This window comes from Microcaecilia unicolor, chromosome 3 (genome assembly GCF_901765095.1).
Source record: "Microcaecilia unicolor chromosome 3, aMicUni1.1, whole genome shotgun sequence".
NCBI lineage: Eukaryota > Metazoa > Chordata > Amphibia > Gymnophiona > Siphonopidae > Microcaecilia > Microcaecilia unicolor.
The window spans coordinates 482,112,129-482,138,737 of record NC_044033.1 but is presented as its reverse complement, the minus strand read 5'-3'; the positions used below and the strand labels follow the sequence as shown (position 1 = coordinate 482,138,737).

General features: G+C 43.4%; 1 protein-coding gene across 1 annotated transcript in view; it reads left to right on the top strand.

Annotated features, from left to right (window-relative positions):
- Positions 1-26,609, top strand: part of COL12A1 (collagen type XII alpha 1 chain) — a 384,763-nt gene that overhangs the window by 186,200 nt on the left and 171,954 nt on the right. Inside the window, 4 exon segments of the mRNA XM_030199047.1 lie at positions 12,661-12,800; positions 15,468-15,597; positions 24,524-24,663; positions 26,347-26,479. Coding sequence (XP_030054907.1) covers positions 12,661-12,800; positions 15,468-15,597; positions 24,524-24,663; positions 26,347-26,479 — 543 coding nt within the window.

Here is a 26,609-nt window from a genome sequence, read left to right as displayed (position 1 = left end):
TTATAGAATTACACTAACCACTTGGGCAGACTGGATGGACCATACAGATTTGTATCCACTGTCATCTACTGTGTTACTATGGTTTTACAGTGCCAATTTTTAAGGTACCATATAAAGAATTCCCCCCCTTAGTGCATTTAGGGATTATTCTATAACTTGGCTTCTAACCCCTCTGTTTACTAAGCCGCACCAGCGGTTGCCTTGCACTAATGCTGAAACAGCCTATTCACTTTGAATGGGCTGTGTCGGCTTTGCTGCGTGACAACCGCTAGTGTGACTTAGTAAACAGGGGGGTAAGTGTTCTAGTGTGTAACTGCAAAGGTGGCATTCACATGGGCGGGTCATGGGCATTCCGACTATTTAAGTACGTGCGCTATTCAATACAGTCAATGAGGTTACATCCATTTACACTTCCCATAGAGCAAGTATAAGTGGTAGCGCCTAAATGTAGGCGCCTAATTGCTGACTTAGGCTAGTATTCTGTAACATATTAGGCATACAAGCTTGCCATTACAGAATACTAGATATTGAGCACTTAGTTTTTGGCATCCTTATATGGAATTGCATCCTGTGAGAATAATTTTGTAAAGTATTATCTGCATGCAAAGTATATCTTACAAATAGAAAAAGGTCCTTATAAGACTGTGTGACTGAATATTTATTTATTTATTTATTTTATTGCATTTGTATCCCACATTTTCCCACCTATTTGCGGGCTCAGTGTGGCTTACAATACATTGTAAATAATGGAAATGCAATTTGTTACAATCAGTTATGGATTACATTGTGAGAAGTTAAGCGAGACAAAGTCGAGGTGTCGTTAGGGAATAGGACAAGGAAAAGAACAATAGAACACTGGAAAGAGACAACGGGAAATTGGTAGGGTGATAGAACCTTAGCAAAAGAACATTCGGTATAACATTTTCTGTGAGTGAGGTTTAAGTGTGATGAGATTACGGGGGATGAGAGTTCAGAAAAGAATGTATTGGTGTATTTCTGGAATAGTGAGTGTGGACTTCATGTGTATTGCTCCTTACAGTAAATTTTGTCGAAGAGATGAGTCTTCAGTAGTTTGCGGAAGTTGGTTAGTTCGTGGATTGTTTTCAAGTTGCGTGGTAGTATATTCCAGAATTGCGTGCTTAAGTAAGAAAAGGTTGATGCGTGCAGCGCTTTGTATTTTATGCCTTTGCAATTAGGGAAGTGGAGGTTAAGAAAAGTTCGAGATGATCTTTTAGCGTTCCTGGGTGGTAGGTCTATTAAGTCGGACATGTAGGCTGGAGCTTCACCGTGGATAATTTTGTGGACTAATGTGCATATCTTAAAAGTAATGTGTTCCTTAAGTGGGAGCCAGTAAGGGAATACGCACATGTAAGAACTATGGGCTAGATTCAAGGGCCCTTTTACTAAAGCGAGCCTAAAAGTGGCCTGCGCTGGTGTAGGTGCATGTTTTGGACACGTGCAGGTCTATTTTCTCAGCGTGCCTGGAAAAAAGGCATTTTTTTTTGTGGCCGAAATTGGACGTGAGGAAAAGTCCATAGAGGAAGCCACTGCTTGCCCTGGGCTTGGTAGCATAGATGTTGCTACTATTTGGATTTCTGCCAGGTATTGTGACCTGTGGCTACTGTTGGAAACAGGATACTGGGCTAGATGGCTATTCTTATGTTCTGCTTATGTTCACTACTGCCTATGCCGGTTCCAGTCTCAAAATGACTGCCGTGACCTCCCACAGCAGTCTTGACAAGAGTCATGGCAGCCATTTTAACTGTGCAGCCACACAAGCAGGCGTGAGTGAGGATCGCTTCTGCCCTGAACAGGCCACTAGACCACGAGGGCTTCTTAAGGTAGTTTTAGGGACCTATAGGTGGCAGAAAGGTGGAGAGGGGTCACAGAGTGTGTGTGTGTGTGGGGGGGGGGGGGGGGGGGGGAGGTTGGCCACCAGGGAAGGGGAGTTTTTGTTTCAGTCCAAAATGCACTGGCAATTTTGGCTGAAACCGAAGTATGACTGAACCTGGATTTTGGACTGGTTTCAATGCTAAAGTCAAAACTGAACCTGAATTTCAGTTGGCTTCTACACCCTATATGATCTAACCCTGACCCCCAACATGGATCCCTTTATTCTCCCTGTCTCAAGAACTAGATAGACAATCTGTTTTAAAAATTATTCTTTTTTGGATGGATGGTTAATGGCCACATCATAAATAAAATACAGAAGGGAGTTTAACAATAACATTGAACTCAACAGCACATTAATCATAATTATCAAAGAATAGCCCACGCCTTTGCTGGGGCACACAACTCATATGATCAATATTATAGTTTATTGCTCACAGATGCAACATCCGGCTTTAAGGAGTAGGCTATTAAAGCTGCCTCTTTTACCATTTCTAATGCAGCGGGGCAGCTGGTTATGCATTGTACTGCAATCTCCTCTTAGCCACAAAGAATAATTTATTTGTGAAATGCTACTTCAGTCCATGAACGAAGAGGAGCGGACCTCTCTTGCATGTGAGCCAACTTGCGGTGAAGAGTAGTCTCATCCTGGCTGTACTAGCAGCTACTTGTCTGGCATCCTTCAAAGTTTGTTGCAGGAAGGCTATTTTCTTACCCTTGCCTGACATGACTGAAAACATTACTCGATTTGCCCTAACATGGCTAGTCGTGCCACAGCCCACTGGCAGAAATTCTGTGCTAGCATGAATGGAGGAGTAAGGGGAACGCTGCAAGCAAAATAACTGCTGTGTCCAGGCCCCCACCCCTTCCTGCTGGAGCTGCTTCATCAGGCATGGACAAAGTGGGGAAAATTCCCACTGCTGGACTGGAAACCAGGACAGACCTCAACTTAGCAGCAATCTTTGAAAAGCTTCCAGCCTTCACTCTGCATTCCTTTTCATAGTATGAGAAGCATTTCCCCAGGACACGTTGATATTTTTTTATTGGACTAACTTAGTACATTTTGTTGACTGGCTTTCAAAGGCAATGCCTACTTTGGGTCATAAATGAGCAAAAAATGACAAATATCAGAATATATACATGAAACATAAAAGCATTCCAATGACAGTCTTGCAAGGGAAAGATTTGTGGCGGGTGATCAGAGGGTAACAAATCAGTATAATTTTATGGTTTATAATTTGATAAAAAAACCCAGGTTTTCTGTTTGGTGGATGTCAAAATATTTCACCATTTTAACGTTCTTGGATTGTTTTAAAATCTCCAATGCTCAAAACTTACCAGGCTTGTAATGTTTTGTTTAGACCGGTTTTATCCGGTTTTGTGCGTATTTTATTGTGCAACTAATGGTCGAAGTTGGCACTGCTTTTACAGTTCACGGAATCAGCAATTGAAAATGCTATGCAAATGTAATACTAATGTATGCTCATTAGTATTAAAATGAGCATTCCATGCAATGCACAAACGTTTCCGTGCATTTCACAGAAGGGAGCACCTACCTGTAACGTTTAAAAATTTTCAGCAGGTCTGAGGTGGCGTTGCATGTAAAAGGGCAGCTTCTCGGTAAGGTTGTCTGCTTGCAATTTTGAATAGGATCTGCACTTTTCATGTGTGTGTATCATATGTGTGTGTTCTGCTCAGAACATTAGTGCAAAAAAAGAAAAGTGTAATGGAACAATTAAAAAAAAAGAAACAAAAAAAGACATTAAAAAAGGCAATCAATCCTCCATGAACATATAGGAGTAGATTCTGTATATCACGCCTATCAATTTGGCACTGAAATGAAATTCGCTTAAGTATGCCTTAATTTAGGCCCGTCCACGTGACTAAATTTAGTCACAGTCAATTAGGCCAAGTAAAACCTGTTGTAAATCCTGACACCTAAATTAGGCACGGAGCAGGTGTATTCAACACGCATAGATTTTAGATATGCCCATGACCTATCCATTCCACGCCCATGGCCATGCTCCCTTTTCAACTATTCGACTTACGTGCACCACATTACAGAATACGCTTAGTAAGTATATGATTTGCTTTACGGCAGGATCTCTCATAAGGTTTCTCTCGCTATAAAACTTTCCTGCAGTAGAAGCCTATTGTTGCCATTTCTGCTTTTTTTTTTCCTGGACATGCGCAGAACATCAACATTTACTGCGAGACCATCCAGCGCATGTGCTAGGCACTTCCCCTACTGAACTGCCTGCAGACTTTCCAAGTATCCTATTTGCATGTGAGTTCCTTTGAGCATTGATCGCTGTTCCACATTTGGTAAGTTGAGCCGCTGATGTTAACGGCAACTTTTGAGCATCGGCCTCTGAGTAACCTCACCATAAAATCATTGTACAGTGCTCTGGTATTGCAAAAAGGTCTCCCACAGAGGTGTCACCCTGGTTAGCTTTGCGGTATTCAATGTGGTGCCTTTGTAAGTTGATTTATGTCTTTAGCATCTGGCCTATCTCCTCAACATATCATTCATCACATTTTTTGCACGGAATGATATAAACAGCTTTTGAAGAAGAAGAGCATAATTAGGATTCCCTTATGCTTCACTTATGTGTTCTGATAGTTGTCATCTTTTGCTCATTTATGACCTGAAGAAGGTATTGGCTTTGAAAGCAAGTCAAAAATGTATTAAGTTAATCTTTTTCTCTTTTGTTTTATTTCTATTTATTACCTTTAAAAGTGGATTAACATGGCTACCGCACTATTTTACTTAGGAGATATTAAATCCACAAACCAGAACTAACAGGACTTCCATTCAAAATTCCAGGTTAAGCTTCTCCCCTCTGGGGCCAGGAATGGCTCTACTTCAAGTGGGAAAGCTGTGCCCCTATAGACCAGTGCCAAACCTCCACCCTGTTTCCTTACAAGTCTAGAATTTCCCCAGCACATATTAAAACCACAAGGAGAAGACGGGCTTCCCTGAACAATAGTGAGGCTTCCCCCTCAGGGGCTGAGAGTAGCTCTGTTTGAAGTGCAAGAGCTCATCCTCTAAGTAGCAGTGCCCTGCCTTCACCCTGTCTCTCCTCTCATAGCTGATTAAGCATTTTCTTACCACATGTTAAAACCACAAACCAGAAGGAAAATTTAGGTGAGGTTTCCCGTCTCTGGGGCCAGCAGTGGCTCTGTTTCAAGAGAGAAACCATTCCATTTGAAACTGAAAAGGCACACGTTTCAAATTAGTTCAAAGAAAAGTTAGATGTAAAAAGAATTATATCCTCTCACGGAGTACTACTTTCTTCTTAAGAAGATAAGCATTGCTATACTGGGACAGTCTGAAGGCCCATCAGGCCCAGTTTCTTGTTTCCAACAGTGGCCAATCCAAGTCACAAGTACCTGGTTATGGGAAATGATATTTCCTAATTACACCTCGTATTTTGTCATCAGAGTTTATGCACATTACTTTGTTAAATATGAAAACCAGTTCAGGTCCAGCATTCTCTTTTTTTTTTGTTGTTGTTGATATTGTTTCTTATTTTTAGATATCTGAAATTTTATTTCAGATTTCACAAAATCCCTGCATGAGGAATGCGATTTTCAAAACCCTTGATGGGAGCATGAAGCAGTTTGTCCCCGTGAATTGGTAGCTGGAACATAAAAGGCCCCTCAATAAAAGCAGAAGTGCATACGTTGGACCCAGTTCAGTACAGAAGGCTAAAACTTAGGTGCCAAAAATTTGGGCCAATTCTATAACAGCAATATTGCGTATAGTTGCCGTTATAGAATACTAGCGAAAGTCTGCATTTTGGTGCCTAACTCTAAGCGTGAGCACTTAGGGCTTGTCAAGGGCTGGTGTAAATGTTTACGCCCAAATACTGGCCGTTATGCATTTAACTGACAGTATTCTATAAGTTAGCTCCTAATTGATTGGCCCGACCCACCTATGCCTCTTCTGCATCCTCCTTGTGGTGAACAATCGAAATTAGGTGCTAAGGGGTCGATATTCAGAGTGGTATAACTGGCCAGAAATGACTTCTGGTCAGCGGCACGTAACTGGTTGGTGCCACTGAAAATATCCAGTTAGACACGAACTGAAAACCTGCTATTTTGGGGGCGTTCAGGGAGTGGAGTCAACACATGGCCAGTTAATTGCCGATATTCAACACTTAACTGGCCAAGCTAACTTTATACATAGAACCGCATAAAATTCAGTCCTATTTTTATATGGTGCACCAGCCAGTTAAGGGATCCTTTTATTAAGCCACGCTAAAAAGGGACCAACGCTCCGTGCCACTATTAGCAGGACAGTAAAATGGCCTTTTTTTTGTTATTACCACTGGAAGCCCTTACTGCTGCCTGTTTAGGAGATGGTAAGGGCTCCTGCTCTGCTTCCATGCTAATTGGGTGGCATGTGGTAATGTGCCCACTCTACCCGATTAGCGCAGCTACGCCTACTCTCCGCTCCAAGACATGCCTCTCACCCCCCCAAAAATATTTTTGATACAGGATTAGTGTGCACACTGGATGCGTTAACGTGGCCCATGGTAGTGCTCTTTTACCACTTGGTAAGCCCACATTAGGCCAACTATGTCTTAGTAAAAGGACCCTTAAGTGCTTAATTTTACACTTAACCAGCTATGGTTTAGCTGGCTCCAGTAAATTCAGTACTAGAGCCCAGACATGGCCTGGCATTGAATTTGAGCATAACACCGGGAGCACTCAATACAACACTGAGTGCCGCTGGCTGAATTTTGACCCCTAAGTTTACACTTGTAGCTACAAATTAGTGCCAATTAGTGCTTGCTGATCAGTGGCGTACCTAGCTTGCTTGTCACCCGGGGCGGGTTGCCACTGCGCCCTCCCCCTGAGGTGTGTCACCCCCCACCCCATGGCACTTCACCCCCCCTCGAGGTGCGTCGCATCCCAACCCCCCCAGAGGTGCAGCACAGCCCCCCAAAGCACATCACCCCAACCACCCTTCTTCCTAGCAAGAGGGTGCAAGTTGCGTGGCTGTCAGTTCTGCCGGTCCTCTGCTCTGGAACAGGAAGTAATGGCAGAGGGGGTAGGGGACCAGCAGAGCCAACAGCCATGCGACTGCTCCTTGCATGCCCTTGCTGCCTGCACCTGAGGCGGACCGCCACCACTGCCTCATCCTTGGTACGCTACTGTTGCTGATGCCGGTACTTTATGTCAATATAGCGCCAATTAGCTGCTTTCATTATGCAGGTAAATGACTCCTGCACACCCAATCATGTGCCCCATTATTAGTGCCCTATATAGAATTTGGGGGATTATGCCACTAAGCACACACCTTGATTAAGGGGAGACCCTCCCGAAAGCACGTTTAGCACAGCGGAGAAAATGCATGTGCGTAGATTATATTTTCAAGTCTGCGTGTGTACTTTCCAAACAAAAATTGACCTGCACACAAAAACAGGTGCTATTTTATTGCAGGCAGTTTATACCTGGGGCGTATTTCAAAGCAAATGTGTGTACGTGCTTTCCCTTTGAATCTGGGACAAAGTTCACAAGATTAAAATCTTCCCATATCTTCCAAACATGTTTTTCCTTTAATTTCGTCTGAGTTCAGAAGACTAGCTGAGGTAGGTGTTCCCCTTCAGAAGCACCCCTGGCTATATCTTCAGTAAGTTCATGAAGAATGTACATAGCCTTTTAAATCTATTTAACTTCTTCCTTACCACTACACATCTTTGTTGCATTGAGATAATCTTCTCAGTCTGAAAGAAACATCCTTTTACTCAGCAATATAAATGTCAGTCTTCAAAATCCTGGTTGTTGGCTCTCTAGGACAAGTTACATCTAGTCCTTCAAATGTATTGCTTAGGGTTGTCACTTGCTTCATAAACTTTTGAGATCTTTAGACAACCTAAAAGATAGTGATGGCATGATAAGGTATAGTAGAACTCTACTAATAAAGATGTTATCAGCATGCTGTTTGTTCAGGTCAATATTGAATGTTTCCTTGCATCGACACCCTCTATTAATGGTATCATTACTTGAAAGATATAGTCCCTGACTCCCTGGCCACTTTTTTGTCACCAGTTCACAAATTCCACAGCTCTACATTTCCTAAACTCATTTCCTGCCTAGCTTCTGCTACTTCAATATTTGTCTCTTCACTGGTGAACATGATATGTCATGTTTAACAAGTTTGAATCCTCTTTGATGCGAATATTTCTACGCAGAGACTTAACGCCTGTCTGCTCCGCCTTTACATTATGTAGGGTAGTTTGAAATGTGGCACAGTATCAAAGCATACTGCTGTCAGAACAGCCAAGTACCTCCAGCATCAGAGGGAAAAGGATGTTTGTTTACATTTGTATTTAGTAAAATTTTCTAATAAAAATGGCTTGAACTTAAAAAGAAAGAAGAGGATGAGGTTTGATTTAATTCTAGTCTTTTCCTTGATCACAACGAATGTGATCACTGCATAACATGGTAGGCAACTGGCAATTCCATAAGCGGGCGACTCCTTGCAGGCGCACTGATACAGCATGGGGAACGTCTATTCCAGTGTTCTGCAATGTAAGGCCTAGGGGCCAATGGTGGCCCCTGGAAACCTCCGTGGTGGTTTCCATTAGCATTGCTTTTTTGTTTCCACTACTGTCTCCCCTCTACCCAAGCTCACAACATAAAGGTGGAAATGGATGAGGGTGATGGGTCGCCTGCATGAAAGGCAAGGTATTTCTCAAAGAGACAAAGAATGCATTTGGAAATGCCTACCTCCTTGAGGATACCCCCAAGGAAAAGCTTGAAGGCAGGATGGAAGGGGTGGATGTCATTGACACACTGGTCAGCAGTCTCATGGTCCAGCATAGGAAGATATTCTCCTTCATCTTGTTTAGATCCAACGTGGCCCCAACTTAAAAAATGAGTAATAGACTACTGGTCTATTCTATAAAGGTACCTGGGCACCCAGATGCTGTTATTGAATACTAGTGTAATTCAGCTTTATATGCCATAGAACTGGCATAACTGAGTGCACCTAAATGTTACAAGGGCATAAGAGCATAGGAACATAAGCATTGCCATAATGGTCTATCAAACCCAGTATCCTGTTTCCAACAGTGACCAATCCAGGTCATAAGTACCTGGCAAGATCCCAGAGCAGTAAAACAAATTTTATACTACTTATCCTATAAATAAGCAGTGAATTTTCCCAAGTCCATCTTAATAAGGGTTCATGGACTTTTCTTTTAGGAAATTATCCAAATTTGTAAAATACCCTGCTAAGCTAACTGCTTTTACCACATTCTCTGGCAATGAATTCCAGAGTTTAATCACACATTGAGTGAAGAAATATTTTCTCCAGTTTGTTTTAAATTTACTACTTAGTAGCTTCTTTGCATGCCCCCTAGTCCTAGTAGTTTTGGAAAGAGTATCCTGATTCACTCCACTCAATATTTTATAGACCTCTGTCATATCTCCCCTCAGCTGTCTCTTCAATCTGAAGAGCCTTAGTCGCTTTAGCCTTTCCTCATAGGGTCATTGTCCCATCCTCTTTATCATTTTTGTCACCATTCTTTGAACCTTTTTTAATTCCATTATATCTTTTTTTTTTTTTTTGAGATGCTGTGTCCAGAACTGCACACAGTATTCAAGGTACAGTTGCACCATGGAGCAATAAAAAAGCATTATAACATTCTCATTTTAGTTTTCCATTCCTTTCCTAATAATTCTTAAGATTCTATTTGACTTCTTAGCCACCACTGCACACTGAGCAGAGTGTTTTATGCGTAACGTATAGCATTCCATGTTCCCACCCATGCTCTGCCCATGTGTATATCCCATGCCTTTACATGCTGTAGCAGTTATATGTGACCTTACTGAATAGCATTTAGGGTGTTTATGTGTGTGAGTGCTTCATTTTAGTGTATATACACTCACAAAGGGGTGCCTAACCTCAAGCACCTAGTTATAGAACATGTCTTTGTCTATCAAATGTTTATTTTAGCAATGGCAGCCTGGTCTCTAGAGCTCAGGGCAGTGGTGTGCTGGAGCAGGCTCTCACAGGCTCGCAAGAGCTGGTTGTTAAGTTTTTAAGAATTTTGGGAGCCGGTTGTTAAAGTAGGGCCCTCCATGGCTACTTTAACAACTGGCTCCCAAAATGTGGGCTTGGGCCCCCTGCTGAATTATCTTTTACTTTGCTGGTGGAGATGCTGAGCCCTGCCAGCCAAGTAAATAGACTACTGCTGCTCCCTGCTCCTTGTTTCCAGCTCTGGGCAGCAGGCTGGGACTTCTCGAGCATGTGAGAGAAGTTCCAGCATGCTGCTCAGAGCAAGACGTTGGGAGTGGTGGCAGTCCATTTATTGGCTGCCAGCAAAGGTATGCCTAGCGTGTCCGCACGAAGGGAGGGAGGAGAGAGAGGCAAGTGTTGCTCCCCCCCCAGCCACCCCTGGCCCTTCCAACTGCAGAGCTGGCTACGTCCGGAGAAAGAGCCTGTTGTTAAAAATTTACCAGCACACCCCTGGCTCAGGGGCTCATTAGCAGAATCCAAGGTACAGGAAATTAAGACAAATGCAAAAGGCACAATGAGCCTCCAAGGATGGATTAGCATCTAAACTTCCTTGGAGGCTCATCGTGCTTTTTGCATTTGCCTGGGTACTGAAATAAAGGATATAATTAAGGGCTGTGGGTAGCACTATTCAAGCTGCAGATAAGATTTTATTTAGAAGAGGGGGTGAAGTGTGACCTGTTAGCATTGATATAAGCTGTGTCTGGATTTGTTTATGCAAATGAAGAAGATAGACTAATTCCAGACAGCATGATGAAATTGAATGAAGCTCAGGTGTAGACAATTTGTGTAACGACACTTCCTATGAAACAGGACTGCGAGAAGGCATGTGTTAGCAGGTAAGATTCTTATGAGAAAAAACAGGGGTAAACGTGCTCGCACAAGCGGAGCCCTGCAGCCAAGTTGAGTGCAGGAGAGAGAAGCAGGAGAGTACGAGGACAGCACTGATTATTTTTCGTTGCTGCTTAGGATGAGACATTTTTTTTTTGTTTTGCAGAAGACTGCAGTATGCGAAAACCCCCCAAAAATGCACATAAGTGCCAGGTGTAGTTGTCTTTATTCAGCCCTACCTGGAGCAACATTTCTTCTTAGACATGTTTGCCATCCAGTCTAATTTTTCACGGATGAGAAAACGTCTGTACGAAGGTAGCCGCCAACCTGCAGGAAATGCTGTAGTTTATTACGAAGACAGCAAAGACAGTGTGAGAGAATGAGATGGTGATCACCACTCCAGACTAGTCTTCTTTTTATAAATATATTAAAATCCAGAACAAAATGTTAACAAACAAATCCACAGTGAGCAAATACAAAGAGGCTTTCTGGTCGCTATTCAGACTGTGGTGGTCAGTGGTTTTGTAAACACTGACCACCCTGAGCAGAATTAGTTCTGGATATTCAATGCTGAGCCATGATCCGTCACCGGCATTGAATGTCTGGGACTAATTCATATTGAGGTTATGTGGGTTCTTGTTGATTTTCAGTCAGGGCCTGCATAGGATAGATATGTGTGGGTCCTGGTTGAATATCCCCACACAGGGCCTTATTTTATAAAGGTTATGTTCCTAAATTTATGCTCCTAATTTATGAGCATAATCTATTTTGGAGCATAGAGTACGCTTGTTATTTAAGAGCATAAATTATGCTTATAAATTTAGGAGCATAAATTTAGGATAGAATAAGGCCTACAACGGTAGAGGTACCTCTTCCCCTCCAATCCCCCCTCTCTCTACCCTGGTTCTAATCCCCTCCTCTCCCTTGAAGCAAAGGATAGTCTTGGCTCCCCTCTTCCCTCCTTCCCATCCCCCTCCCACTCTGGAGTAAAGGGTAATCCTGGCCTCTCCTGCCTGATTGAATTTTGGACGTTTTGTTTTTAATTGAAGTTTCAAAAATATATATACCTTATCTTTTTTCTTTCTCCTGTTCCACTACAAACATTTCCTAGTGTGAAGGATCAAAGAAAATACATTTTCCCCCTGAAAATGCACTAAATACCTATAGGGAAAAGCTAAAAGAAAAGTTACACCCAAGGCATGAGCCGTAGGTTTCAAACTTAAGAATAATTTTTATGCTCCTGAGTTACAGGAGTCACATCTGAAAAACTCTGATAGTCTGCCCACAAAATACCATAGGGTCAATATTCAGCCAGTGGCAATGAGCGTTTTTTTTTTTTTTAGCTGGCGGCAACATTATTCCTAGATATTCAATTCTGGGCCATGTCTGGGCATCGGCACTGAATATCCATCTTTATGCGACTGGATATTTCTATGCGGTTGAGCGCGGCAGTGCACAAAGATAGGACTGATTTTTATGTGGTCCAAATTTAACCGCTAAACTTAGGCAGTTAAGTGCTGATTATCACACTTAGGCACCTGTTTACAAAGCCGCGCTAGCGGCTGCCAGTGCGGTAATGCCAACACAGCCCATTCACGTGGCTATGTAACAGGGGGGATAATCCTACAAGTGCCGACTGGGCCCCTGGTCTGCCCACAAAATAGTTGGCTTTGAGTTTATTGGTATTTGTGATATTCAGCGGATAGCACCAAACAAGTGATTTTACTAGCTAGGAGCTGTTTCTGGCTGATTAAGTCATCCTCCCAGGTGTGGTGCCAATCATATAAGACTTGCCTTCAGAACATTATAGTTCAGGGAGATGTTACTCTGAGCATCATTGCTCTTCCATTTCTCATTGGAGCTCTTTTGAAGAACTAATACCCACTGATGCATTTCTGGTCTTGCAGTGCCTATTCCTGGAAATGGAAACTTATGGATTAGAGATGTTACCCACAGTTCCATGAATGTATTTTGGGACCCAGCACCAGGCAATGTTCGCAAGTACATTGTGAAGTACAAAACATCCGAAGAGAACGATTTCAAAGAGGTAGGCCGAAAAACTTTTGCAGAACACAGTTTGCGCTTCGGTTCTGTTTTTACATAAATGTTGTTGTGTGACCCAGAACCAGATAATGGTGGCAAAGTATCTCTTCTAGAGCTGATGTTCAGTTGATGGATGGGCAGATTCACAGGATTATACTCATTAATGAGTCATTTAGCTTGGGAGATGGGGTTGAAGCTGGCTTGAGACTTGCCTAAAAAGAACTTCATCACCTATATCGCTTCCTGCGTGAGCGTTATTAATATAAAAAATGAAAAGAATGGGGAGGTTTCATAACAGTTTAGCAGTAACATCTCTAATTAGAAGCCAGCTTTACTATGTGCTTGCACAGCTTGCATCTTTCTTTTCAAGGACTCCAGTCCATTGAGAAGTAGAGATTTAGGGCATCTTTTACTAAGGCGTGCTCACGTTTTCAGCGTGCACTAAAATTGTGGGCGCGCTAAACGTTAGAGATGCCAATGCATTCCTATGGTGTTTCTAACATTTAGCGCGCCAATTTTATCGCATGCTAAAAACATGAGCGCGCCTTGGTAAAAGGCGCCCTTAGTTTACAGGAGAGAGCAGCTAGGGGAATTCAACTAAACTAAGGTCAGAAAATGGAGTCTGGAAACGATGAAGAGATTGGCTGAAAGAGAAAAGCTCTCTTAACTCATAGCATTCCTTTCAGTATTGTGCTGTTGTCTTCCTTGACTTTCCTTGTGTTTATTGCCTATTTAAATAATAATATACACTCACAGATGTTTTTGATACAGTCTGCACAAAAGACCTTATTACTTTTTCGTGATAAAAAGATTTGTTGAAAGTAGACGTGGAGAAAAAAAAGCTTTGAGGCAAGTAGCACGGAGGGGTGGAATCAGTTGCTGGAAGAACTAGAACATGTGTCTTTACTTATGGGACATTGGAAGGTGCTGAAAACTTATTTTTTTAAATATGAGGAGGGGGTTGTTATGTTTTTATTGTTTTTTTAAATGTGTTGGTGTTTTATTTTGTACTGTTTGTAAATCACCTCGAATGGCATTGCCAAGGAGAGGGTATATTAATTTTTTATAAATACATTTTTATATAATAAAAATATGCTTAACCCCCTTTTACAAAGCAGCACTAATGGCTTCCGGAGCGGTAATGCCGACATAGCCCATTCAAATGGGCTGTGTCAGCATTACCGCATGGTAGTCACTAAAAGGTGGGGGAGGTTAGTTTGTTAGTTAGAAATTTAGGATGAAAAAAACAGGAGTATAGCCTTTGCAGAACCATCAAGCAACTCAACATTATCAGAGGTGGTCCAAGGAAAGAGGATCAACTAGTGACACACAAATAATTTTATTGAAGAATGTCACGGTCTGTCTTGGTTGGCCACTTGAATATCAGACACAGACCCAAGAAGTGAGCCCTTATGCTGATCCCAGGGCAGAGAACAGGCCCGGAGGCGAGGAGTCAGTACTTGAACAGGCTTCATCTGCTGGGACCGCCGTTCCCCAGAAGTTGAGCCCCTAGGTTCAGGCGGCGGGAAGGACTTTGATGGATATTGGGCTGGAAGAGACTACCCGAGAAGTACCTGTCTTGTCTGTGAGGAGATAACGGGGATCCTGGTCAATCAGTAGTGAAGGCAGGCCGTGGTCCAGGAGGGTCTGATTCAGGCAGAGGTTGAGGCAGGTGGCGAGCCAGGAGAAAAGTCAGGTTCAGGTAGAGGTCGGGGCAGGAAGCGATCCAGGAGCAAAAGTCAGGTTCAGGCAGAGGTCAAGTCAGGACAAGTCAGCAAGGAGAAATGCACCAGCACAATCCAACAAGGTTGTAAGGCAAAGAAGCAGTGAAAGATTCCTGGTTTTAAAGCTGAAGGCGTCTAATGTCAGAGGAGTGCGCACCCGCAGGTACATGCCCAGACTGTAGGCACGCCAGATGTAGACGCCCAGACTGTAGGCGCACTGGAATGTAGGCACCCAGACTGTAGATGCTCTGGACTGTAGGCACTCAGACTGTAGATGCACTGGAATATAGGCACCCAGGAGGGAAGGAATCTATGTGCGTAACGTCTGGGTCAGGAACGTCATGTGCACATATGTCTGGCTCTGCAGGTTACACTCCAGGTTTGTGACAAAGAAGGAGCCGACTTTGCCAAGTTTCAGCAACTGCTTGCATCAGGGGTAATTAGATTCTTCAATAAGGATTAAACAACCACATCAACAAAGTAAAATCATCTACCAAGTTGATAATACTGTTGCTAATCACCAATACTGAAGTAAAAAAACAGTCTTTTACTTCAGTATTGATGATTGATCAACATGTGTGGAGGAGTGGCCTAGTGGTTAGGGTGGTGGACTCTGGTCCTGGGGAACTGAGGAACTGAGTTTGATTCTCACTTCAGGCACAGGCAGCTCCTTGTGACTCTGGGCAAGTCACTTAACCCTCCATTGCCCCATGTAAGCTGCATTGAGCCTGCCATGAGTGGGAAAGTGCGGGGTACAAATGTAACAAAAAAAAAAAAGTATTATCAATTTGGTAGATGATTTTAATTTTTATATGATTATTTAACCCTTATTGGTTAGAAATCTAATCCATTTGACCACTATATATTTTAGAGTTATAAAGTTATAAACTGAAGTTACTGCTGGGCTGTTGTAGAGTACTATCATCTTTTTGTGTTTTTCTTTGTAGGTGGAAGTGGATGGGTTCAAAACAAGTACTCCTCTGACTGATCTTATATCACAAACTCAGTATGATGTCAATCTTGTCGTACAGTATGATGAAGGGCAGTCTACACCAAGGGTAGCACAAGCTACAACAGGTATGTTCCAGAAGGACTTCATTTCCTGTAACTCTGTGCTCAGACAACACTGTTCATTAGAATCTGGACAAATATAGATCTGACCGAAAAAGGGCATATAGACAATGTCACAGAATGGTGCACAGAATCATAAAGCAGGGGTGTCAAACCAGTTTTCAGAACCACCAACCAATCAGATTTTCAGAATGTCCCTAGGGAGTATGCATGAGATATTTTTATGTATATCAAGCTATATCCTGGATTGTGATTTGACACCACTGTCCTAAAAGGTCTATCTCAGTGAACTGGCACATGCAGGAGCCAACATAGCATGATTTAGGTGGAAAAAATGACCCCTCTAAAGAAGGTCCTATGCTGTATGCACAAACGTTCTCTGGGGTTCTCCCCAGAACTACAGGTCCTTAAGCATCAAAGGCGCTGACTTGAAAGAAATGGCGCAAATCTCACCTAGATGAAGACAGGCTCAACTATAAGAAACACATGGCAACATACTGCCAGGCTTTAAAAACAGCCAAAAAACAATGGGGCCAATATTCAGCTGGTAGGAGGCAGCCCACTTAAGTGCCACAGTCAGTGCACACCCCATATTTTCAATTCTGGGCTGTTTCTGGTGACTGGCATTGAATATCCGTTTTTTGAAGGGGACACAAAAATTGTTAACTCCTCTCTTGTTATTGGCAGCTGCCAATAACACTAAAAAGAGCTATGGTGTGTCCCCTACTGAAAGAGCTCCCTTGAGGCTAAAACCCTTTACGACTCTTTGCCACACTCAACTCTCTCCTCAAAGTGCCTTCACCTCCAACTCCCCCTTCACTTCCTCCCCAGACTCTGGCTGAGTACTTTCATGATAAGGTTCACAAGATTAACCTTGAATTCTCAGCCAAATCACTCCACCTCTCCATCTCAGTCCATTCTCTCAACCCTCCTTCAACCCCTTCTTCCTTTTCTGAAATCACTGAAGAGGAAACAGCACATTTTCTTTCTTCTGATCCTATTCCCACCTATCTTCTTAGCACTATCTTTTCTATTGTCATCCCCTCTGTCATATCCTCAATCTTTCACTTTCCACTGCAACTGTTCCTGATGACTTCAAACATGCTGTAGTTATACCACTCCTCAAAAAAACTTCAATGGACTCTACCCATCCTTCCAACTATCTCCCAATCTCCCTCCTCCCTTTCCTATCCAAGATACTTGAACGTGCTGTTCATCACCGTTGTCGTGACTTTCTTTCATCTCAAGCTATTCTTGATCCACTTCAATCTGGCTTTTGCCCTCTTCATTAAACTGAAACAATGCTTGCTTAAGTCTCCAATAACCTGTTCCTGGCCAGATCCAAAGGCCTGTATTCTATCCTCATCCTTCGCGATCTATCTGCTGCTTTTGACACTGCGATCACAGCCTACTCCTTGATACACTGTCTTCATTTGGATTTCAGGGCTCTGTTCTTTACTGGTTTTCTTCTTATCTCTCTCATCACACTTTTGTGTTTAAATCTTTTTATTATTAATCGATGCTCTCAAACAAGATACATTCATGTACTGTAACCATAGCACATCACAATGTAATGCAACATGTTAACTTCTGGTAACTATTACTTTCAACTCGATATCTGGGTATTTCTTTTAACAACCTATTCTACCCCTACAGTCCCTCCCTCCCCCCTCCCATCCCTTCCCTCTTATCCCCCCTCCCTTCCTCCCTCTTCTACTCCTCAGTTTAGTGGCTTCCCAACATAGCAGGGTCTTCCCAAGGTCACACATGTTTAGCAATTAAGTAGTCTGCTCCTGGCTGCTGGTTGAAGAGTGTCCCAAAAATTGCTCCAGATGCTTGTCAGGTGTTTACCCGCAACAGTTTCAAAGTCTTGTACTCCACGTCTTTCTAATTTCAACATTTCTATCATTTGTACTCTCCATTGGGCCAAAGTTGGGCTTGCACTCTCTCTCCAGTTTGTCAGTATTACTCTTTTCCCCTGCAACAGCGCTCTTTGCAAAAACCCCTTCAAGCCCGGTACTCGGAGACCTACATTTTTAAAGTCTTCAAATAAAAGCAAGGGTTGTACAGGCACTGTACAGTTCCAATACTTCTCAATGGCTCCTACCACCGCTCTCCAGAAGCTCTGCACCTGCGGACATAGCCAAAACATATGGCTTAAAGTAGCTGGATCTTGGCCACATTTCAGGCATGCCCCAGAGGCTCCGAACCCTGCCTTAAATGCTCGATTAGGCGCCACATAAAGTCTCAGTGCAAACCTGTACTGCAACTCCCAGTCACGAGGGAACGTGGCGCTTTTCCGTATGCTAGTCAGAAATCCTGTGAACAGCGTCTCCGACACTTCCTCTCTAAGGTCTGACGTCCACTTTTGTGCATAGCCTTTGTAATTAATATCCTCCGTCGAGTCTAGGAGGTTTCTGTGAAAGAATCTCAGCGGCACCACATTCTGTGCCCCCAATGTCAGCGCCGAGCTTATAACCTCCTGCACATCTTCACATAAATTCATCCAGCCCAATGAGTGTATATAATGTCTCACTTGATAATATGCAAGGGAGTCTGCCCTCTGTAGCCCAAACTCTCGCTGCAGCTCAGACAGTGCCTTAAGTTGTCCTTCCTCATCCAGTATCTGATATAGATATTGAATCCCTCGCGAGTGCCATTCCGCAAATGTTCTAGAAGAGGTCCCCACCGGAAAGTCCGGGTTATGTTTAAGTGGCAGAAAGGGCGTCACCGCTGGTGAGAATCCGTGCCGCCGACACAGCCATCTCCATGCTTCCCGTGCTGAGTTGACAAATGGGTTTTTCCTGATTTCCAGCTGCGGCCTCCTCCCCGTGGTGTGCAGCAGCCATCCCAGGTGCTCCCTGGGAGATAGTAAGGTCTCTATATCAGTTGGCGTGAAGTTCTGTGTACCAGCCAGCCAGTCTCTAATGTGCCTTAATATGCAGGACACCCCCAAGTACCTTACATTCAGCAGCCCCATTCCCCCATGGGCCCTAGGCTTCTGCAGCACCGATATTGGTAATCTGGGGCGCCGGCCTTTCCACAGGAATTCCTGAATCAGTTGAGACAACCTCCTCTCCTCCCTCCTCCGCATAAATAGTGGCAACATTTGAAATAGATAAAGCCACTTAGGCGCTATCAACATATTAAACAGCGCTATACGGCCCATTAACGAAATGGGGTAGGCGCCCCAGAGTTGCAGAAGCCTTCGAGTCTCCATCAGCAGTGGCAATACATTGAGTTTGTACAATGTTGACAAGTCCCCTGACACCCGGACTCCTAAGTATTTAATATTACCTTCTGCCCACCCCAGTGGGAATTCCCCGTTCCAACTATCCCTTGTTCCCTCTCCCAATGGCAACCCCTGTGATTTGGCGAGGTTAAGTTTAAAGCCTGAAAGGTTCCCGTATGTTTGCAGCACCTCTAGTAAACAGTACAGGGATGAGTGGCCCTCATCTAGGAGCAATAGTAAATCGTCTGCGTATGCAAGAATTTTTGTTGCTACCCCTTGGATTCTTATTCCCTTTATTCCCTCTTCTGCCCGCACCTTGCACAGCAACGGTTCCAATGAGAGCACAAATAGCAGAGGGGACAAGGGGCAACCCTGCCTTGTCCCACACTCTATATCTAGTTCCCGGCTTCTAACCCCATTAATTATAAGCATTGCCTTTGGTGATGAATATAGCGTTCGTATGGCCTGTAGAACCCAGCCCGTTATTCCTACCCACTGCAAAGTTTCGAACATGAAGGGCCAGAGCACCCTGTCAAAGGCGCGCTCTGCGTCTAAACTAGCTATAAGACCACCCTCCCCCTCCACCGCTGCATAGATCACAGTTGCTAACAATTTACGCACATTAAGCACTGACTGCCGCCCTCTAACAAATCCCACCTGGCTATCATGTACCAGCTGGGGCAGCAAGGGAGCCAATCTATCTGCTAGTATGCGGGACAAAATTTTAAGGTCTACGTTAATCAATGATATCGGCCTATACGATCCGGGGCTCAACAGATCTCTCCCTCCCTTTGGTATTAGGCTGATTAATGCTGTGTTCGCCTGTGGGGGTAAAGTCTCGTGTTCTATCACTTCCATATAATATTCCCACAGCGGTCCTACCAACTGGTTCCCCAATAGTTTATAAAATTCGCCCGAATAGCCATCTGGTCCGGGTGCCGAGAATAGTTTTAATGCCTTAATAGCTCTCTGGATTTCCTTAGCTGTTATCGGCTCGTTTAGCCCTGCTGCCTCCTCCGCAGTGAGTTGTGGTATCTCCGAATTTCTCAGATAGGTTCTTATTGCCTCTAAGTTCCCTTCCCCCCCTTGATATAGTGCTGCAAAATGACCCCAGAGTGTCTCAGCTATGTCTTCGGCTCTTGTCTTCACCTGCCCCGCACTGTCTTTAATGGCTACAATGAAGTGAGACCCACGGGCTCCTTTCACCATCCTTGCTAAGCGCCCCCCTGCTATATCTCCATATTTATACATCTTGTATTTCCTATATATTAGGGAACGGGTCATTCGCTCATGTAACAACTCATTCAAGGCTGCTCGTGCCACCATCAGCGCTTCATAATTCCCTGTGGTGGGCGACTTTATATGCCGCCGCTTTGCCTCTCTGAACTGGTGCTCTCTTTCTATAATACCTTTTGCAATGCGGCGGTTGCGCTGACTGACATATGCAATTATGTGTCCCCTTATGACTGCCTTTGCAGCTGCCCAGAAGAGCACTGGGTCATCCGTGTGCTGCGCATTAAATGTGCAGTAGTCCTCCCACTTTGCAAGCAAGTACTTCTTAAAGTCTGCCGAGTGGTAAAGGTAAGCTGGGAACCTCCAGTTCCCCTGCACTCTGTAGTATGCCTGCGCTTCGAAATCCACCCATATCATTGCGTGATCTGAGAGACCCTCCGGCCCTATTTTAGCCCCTTGTACTTGGCTGAAGAGTTCCTGCGAGAGGAGGATATAATCTAATCTAGAGTGGGTTCTATGGGCCCTAGAGATATGTGTGTAGTCCTTCTCTTCCAGATTTAGCAACCGCCACGCATCTACCAGTCCCACTAGCCTGCAGAAGGACTCCAGCAATGAGGGGCCAGATGGGGTCCCTTTGTGTCTAGGCCCTGAGTGATCCATTTCCCAGTCATAAACCTGATTCATGTCCCCTGCCACTATTATAGGCAATTCTGGATACTGTTGACACTTAGCCAACAGCTGAGAGTAAAAAGCCTTATTGGTTCCTGTAGGTGCATAAACTGCTATCAGGAGCCGATCCCTACCTTGTAGCTTGAGTTTGACCCCCACATATTTCCCTTCTGTGTCTGTAAACAGCGGTGTAACTTGGCAAGCTAGGGCCTTGTGAATTAGAATAGCCACCCCTCCCTTTCTACCTTTTGCTGGTGAGCAATGTACTTCTCCCACCCATTGCCTTTTCAATTTTTCACTTTCCTCTTGTGAGAGTCTGGTCTCCTGAATACAAGCTACCTGAGCCCCATGGCGTTTCAGCGCATCTAGAATCTTAGTTCTCTTTACTGGGGACGTAACCCCGCAGACATTCCAGGAGACCACCCTTACCTCTCTGCTTCTTAGCCAGGAGCAATACTTTGTTTCTCTGTCCGTTCTCTCATTACGTTGCTCCAGGGGCGCCCAGCCTCCCCCCCAGAGCTTTGCTGTTCCCAGCTATCCAGCTCTCTTAATTTATTTTCTGCGTATTGACCCTGACTTTCCTGCCTCGAGTTCTCTGCATGTGAAGTGCCACGTGGTTCCAAAATTCTACCCCCTACTCCCTCCCATCCATCCCCCCCTTCCCCCCTCCCTCCTCCCCTCCTTCCCCGTGCAACTGTAGTTCTGGGTCCATATTCCTACAGACCTAGAGTCACTTCAATGCTAGTGGCCCCCCCACCTCTGTAGCTTTTCCAAAGTACCCAGGTTTCCACCCCTTACTTTATGGAATGTTTCCAACCATCATTACACTGAAAAATAACAATTTCACAGGTTCTTTGTCATACCTATACACAGGAACTTCACTGAACGTTGTTACTGACATGGATATTGTTCACATTATTCTCTATCTCATTTATAAACGCTAAGGCCCCTGCCACTTCTTCGAAAGACCTCCATCGTCCCTCGTGCTTGATCTTGAGAATGGCTGGGTAAATCAGCATGAATTGAATGCGTGCCTCATGCAGTCTCTTGCACAGCGGGGTAAAGTTTCTCCTCCTTCCCTGCAGCTGTGCCGAGTAATCCTGGAATATTCGAACTGTGTGTCCTTCATATTGAGTAGAGTCCCTCTTCATCCGGTATCCCTGCAAGATTTCCACTTTGTGTAAATAATTGTGTACTTTCAGTATAATTGCTCTCGGAGCCTGTCTCCCTTCTTGTTTTCTGCCCACGCGATGGATCCGCTCCAGGCATAGCGGACCCGCGTGGTCCGAGAGCGCGAACTCTTCTTTTAGCCATTTTTCTATTGTGGTGCACAGTACGCCATCCCCCACTGATTCAGGGACGCCAATGATCCGGAGGTTTGCTCTCCTTGACCTATTTTGTAGGTCGTCTAGGGCCGACGCCATATTTTCGATCTTCCCCAATGCTCGCTCCAGCTTTTGAGCTGCCGGTGTCTCTGCATCCTCCAGCGCCGAGACCCTTCGCTCCAGCTCCGTTGCTCTTTGCGCTGTTTCGCCTAGCAGCGTTTCCATATTTGCTAGCCGCCCTTCCAGCCGCTCCCATCTCGGCTCCATTGCCTTCTCCACCGCCGCGGTGAGTTGCGATAGCTGTTCCAGGGAGAACACGGGGGTTTCCGGCATTTGTTTTGCTTCTGCCGCGCTTTCCGCGCTTCGGGCCTTCTCCTTTTCCTTTTCTTTTTTCTGCCCTCTACTCGCCATTGCTTTCCCCGATGTTTCTATAAATTTGTCCATCTGCTATGCGCTACTTTCGTTTAGTGCTCCGTTGGTTCCCGTCCTGTATTTATTTAGTTTAAGGTTTCCACAGTGAATTAAGAGGTGTTGGGGCCTAAGAGAGCCTGAGAACACGTCTCACTCCCTCTACAGCATCACGTGACTCCTCTCATCACACTTTTAGTGTATACTCTGGTGGATCCTCCTCCACTTCTATCCCACTATCAGTTGGTGTACCTCAGGGATCTATCTTGGGAACTCTTCTTTTCTCCATCTATACTTCTTCCCTTGGTGCTCTGATCTCATCCCATGGTTTTCAGTATCACTTTTATGCTGATGACTCCCAGATCTACCTCTCCACACCAGAAATTTCAGCAGGAATCCAAGCCCAAGTATCAGCCTGCCTGTCTGACATTGCTGCCTGGATGTCTCACCGCCACCTGAAACTAAACATGACCTCTATCTCTGTGGATAACACTCTCATCCTCCCTGTCTCATCAGCTCGTAACCTTGGTGTCATCTTTGACTCCTCTCTTTCTCTGCACATATCCAATAGACTGACAAAACATGTCGTTTCTTTCTCTATAATATCACCAAAATTAATCTTTTTCTTTCTGAGCACACTACCAAAATCCTTTTCCACACTCTTATCACCTCTTGCTTAGACTACTGCAGCTTGCATCTCACAGGTCTCCTACTAAGCCATCTCTCTCCCCTTCAATCTATTCAAAACTCTGCTGCACGACATATTCCACCAGTGTCACTATGCTCATAATAGCCCTCTATCCTCAAGTCACTTCATCGGCTTCCTATCCGTTTCCGCATACAGTTCAAACTCCTCTTACTGACTTACAAGTGCATTCACTCTGCAGCTCCTCAGTACCTCTCCACTCTTATTTCTCCCTATACTCCTCCCCGGGAACTTCATTCATTGGGTAAATCTCTCTTATCTATACCCTTCTCTTCCACTGCCAACTCCAGACTACATTCCTTTTATCTTGCTGCACCATATACCTTGAATAGACTTCCCGAGCCAGTACGTCAAGCTCAATCTCTGGCCATATTCAAATCTAGGCTAAAAGCCCACCTTTTTGATGCTGCTTTTAACTCCGAACCCCTATTCACTTGTTCAGTACCCATGCCTGTTTTATCATTCCCACCTTAGTATTTTCCTTATCTCTTATTTGTCCTGTTTGTCTGTCCTGATTAGATTGTAAGCTCTGTCAAGCAGGGACTGTCTCTTCATGTTCAAGTATACAACGCTGCCTACGTCTAGTAGTGCTATAAAAATGAATAAGTAGTTCTAGTAGTAGTAGTTACGATGTTAACAAAATTGTAAGTTTTATGTTAAACTGTAACTGCAGTACACCGCCTTAGGTGAATCTGTTCATAAAGGCAGTTAATAAATCCCAATAAATAAACAAACAAACAAATAAATAAATAAATAAAATGATAAATATTTTTATGATCTTTCTTGTATTCTGTCTATCAAGATAGTCTTTTGTTACTCCCTCACTCACATGCACAGTTTTTCTAACACGTTGTTTATAATTATTATGCCTGAAACTATTAGGTAGATGGATAAACGTGCAAATTGTGAAGCAATACCAAGTTATCTAGAGCAAAGACATACTGTTATGAAAGACAAGCAATTAGTTTCAGTCTTAAAATGTATTGCCTAGTTGTATATCTGAGATTATTTTCCTGTTTCTACAGTTTTTAAAATTATCTTTCTCTTGAGGTCTCCCACATTCCTTTTCATTATTTTTCAGGAGTATTTACAGTTTTTGCAAGCCTTTGGCAGGCCATCTTATGTATATTTCTGGTATTAGGGAGGCCTGGTTGCCTCTTCTTCTTCCTGTATGATGCCATTTAGTTGAAATTTAACATATTTTTGAGCTGGAGCATTAATTTTGATTCTGTGCACCTTGTAATCCATCATGGAATAAGTTTTCAACCAATGCAAGACACAAGTTTTCAACATTAAATTCATTCATTGCATTTATTTTCAAGAACTTAATTTTAAAGAGTGTTCTTCTTGCTCTGACAGGTGCTGTTCCTGCCCCGGTTAATCTTAAATTCTCTGAAGTGACAAAACAGAGTTTCAGAGGGACTTGGGACCATGGTTCTCCAGATGTAGCCCTATATAGAATAACCTGGGTACCCATCGGTACAACAGACCAGCTTGAGGTAGGGCTAATCACCCTATTGAATATATTAAGGAGACCATTCAAAATTAGCTCTTTTTCTGAAATGTAAGTAACAGCGACTTGCAAAAGAGCATTTACTGGTAGTTCATTGGTAGGGGGAGTTAAGGCCCTAATGCAAAGCTGGAGAACTACATGAAAATTTTTTTAGACATTTCTTACAGAATTTTGCCATTTAAAGCTAAACATATTATTACTTTACACTAAAATATGTTGCAAAACTATCATAATGGACACTATGCTTCAGAGGGCCTTAGTAATCAGCCTAAAACAGGTAATACATAAAGAATATGAGGTATCCAACAGGAAAAGTAGGTTCATATCCCACTCAATCTATTTAGAGAAAAAGTCAAGGTCTGTTAACCCAATACTAATAATATATTAAACCTCCTTGTGGAGTTTACAAGTTAGGAAGAAAGTTATCAATGTGGGCTACCATTAAGACATGTTTTGTTGCTGTTTGTTAATCCCATTTATTAGTAATTAGGTCTCATTGCATAAAATGAGACTTGTGCTAAAATAGAATGAGAGAACAGAAAAATAACATATCCTAAACATAATCCTTGTTGATAACTATACTTCTAAATCTTGAAAAACTGCTGCTTTCATTTGGAAAACTATCTCAAGTGTTTCCAGATGAACACTGTTTACTTCTAAGACCCTTACCAGTGAGATCATTGACCGTTTTAATACATAGGCCCGATATTCAGACTGTGGGAGATAGCACTGTGCCTGGTGACAAGCATTGAATATCCGGTTTATTTTTGGCTGGTTCAAACTTAACCGGCCAAGCCAGTATTCAGTGCTGGCCAGTTAAGTTTGAAAGGGCCAAAGGTATTCCAGGTTTTGATGCGGCCAAATGTGGCTGCCAAACTCGCACTGAAAATCAACAGATAGCTAGTTATATCGCACATATAACCGGCTATCTGCTATCTGCTTACCGTGGCCGGCCATGTCCCACTGAAAATTTGCGGATAGCCAGCTATGGGGCATTTAACCGGCCAGGTGCCGATCCTAGCCAGTTAAATGTTTTTGAATATCGAGGGGATAGTTTCATTTTAATTTCAGATGGCTGATGTGATATTTTTTAATGGTAACAATGACAGCCTAATCCAGAAGTACTTTCTTAATAAAGCTGATTAAGGATCCTAGGCTTTACCTTGAGCATTTCATCTCCAAAATTAGGGATGGCGGTGGCTAGGGTTGTATCTGTTGATCTGTGGAGGTTACCAAATATATTGACCGCACAGAAAAGGTTTCTGTAGTGATCATTATTACTTACATAGTGATACTGTAGTGTAGCCCAGTGGTTAGAGTAGTGGGCTGAAAGCCAGGGTTAAAATCTTGCAGATGTTCCTTGTGACCTTGGGCAAGTCACGTCATCCTCCATTACCTCAGGTACAAACTTAGGGCTCTATTTACTAAGCATTTTTCCTATAGACACAACATGGAAGAAAACCTTAAGTGAATAACCCCTTTGATTTTAATTCCCCTAGTGATACCTAGTGTACCTAAATGTAACTCTACTTAAACTACAAATGAAAAGGCATAAGTTAAATCCAAATGACTACATTTAGAAATGGATCAAATTTATCAGTCATGATAGTGGTATCTATGAAAATATTTTTAATGACTGTGCTATTTTTGTCTTTCTTTTGTTTTCAAGACCATTGTAGATGGTGATGTAAATACCATGGTGTTTGATAACTTGACACCAGAAACCTTGTACGAGGTTGCAATTACTGCTATCTATCCCGATGAATCAGAAAGTAGTGATCTAGTCGGCACTGAAAGAACGTGTAAGTTATCTTATTTCCATTATGTATTTTTATACTATGGTTAAATGGGGATGACCTATGGCAGGGAGACTTGAATTCCACTCATTGGACAAGTAGGGAGTGCTTTGTTGGCAATAGTTATACATGATAG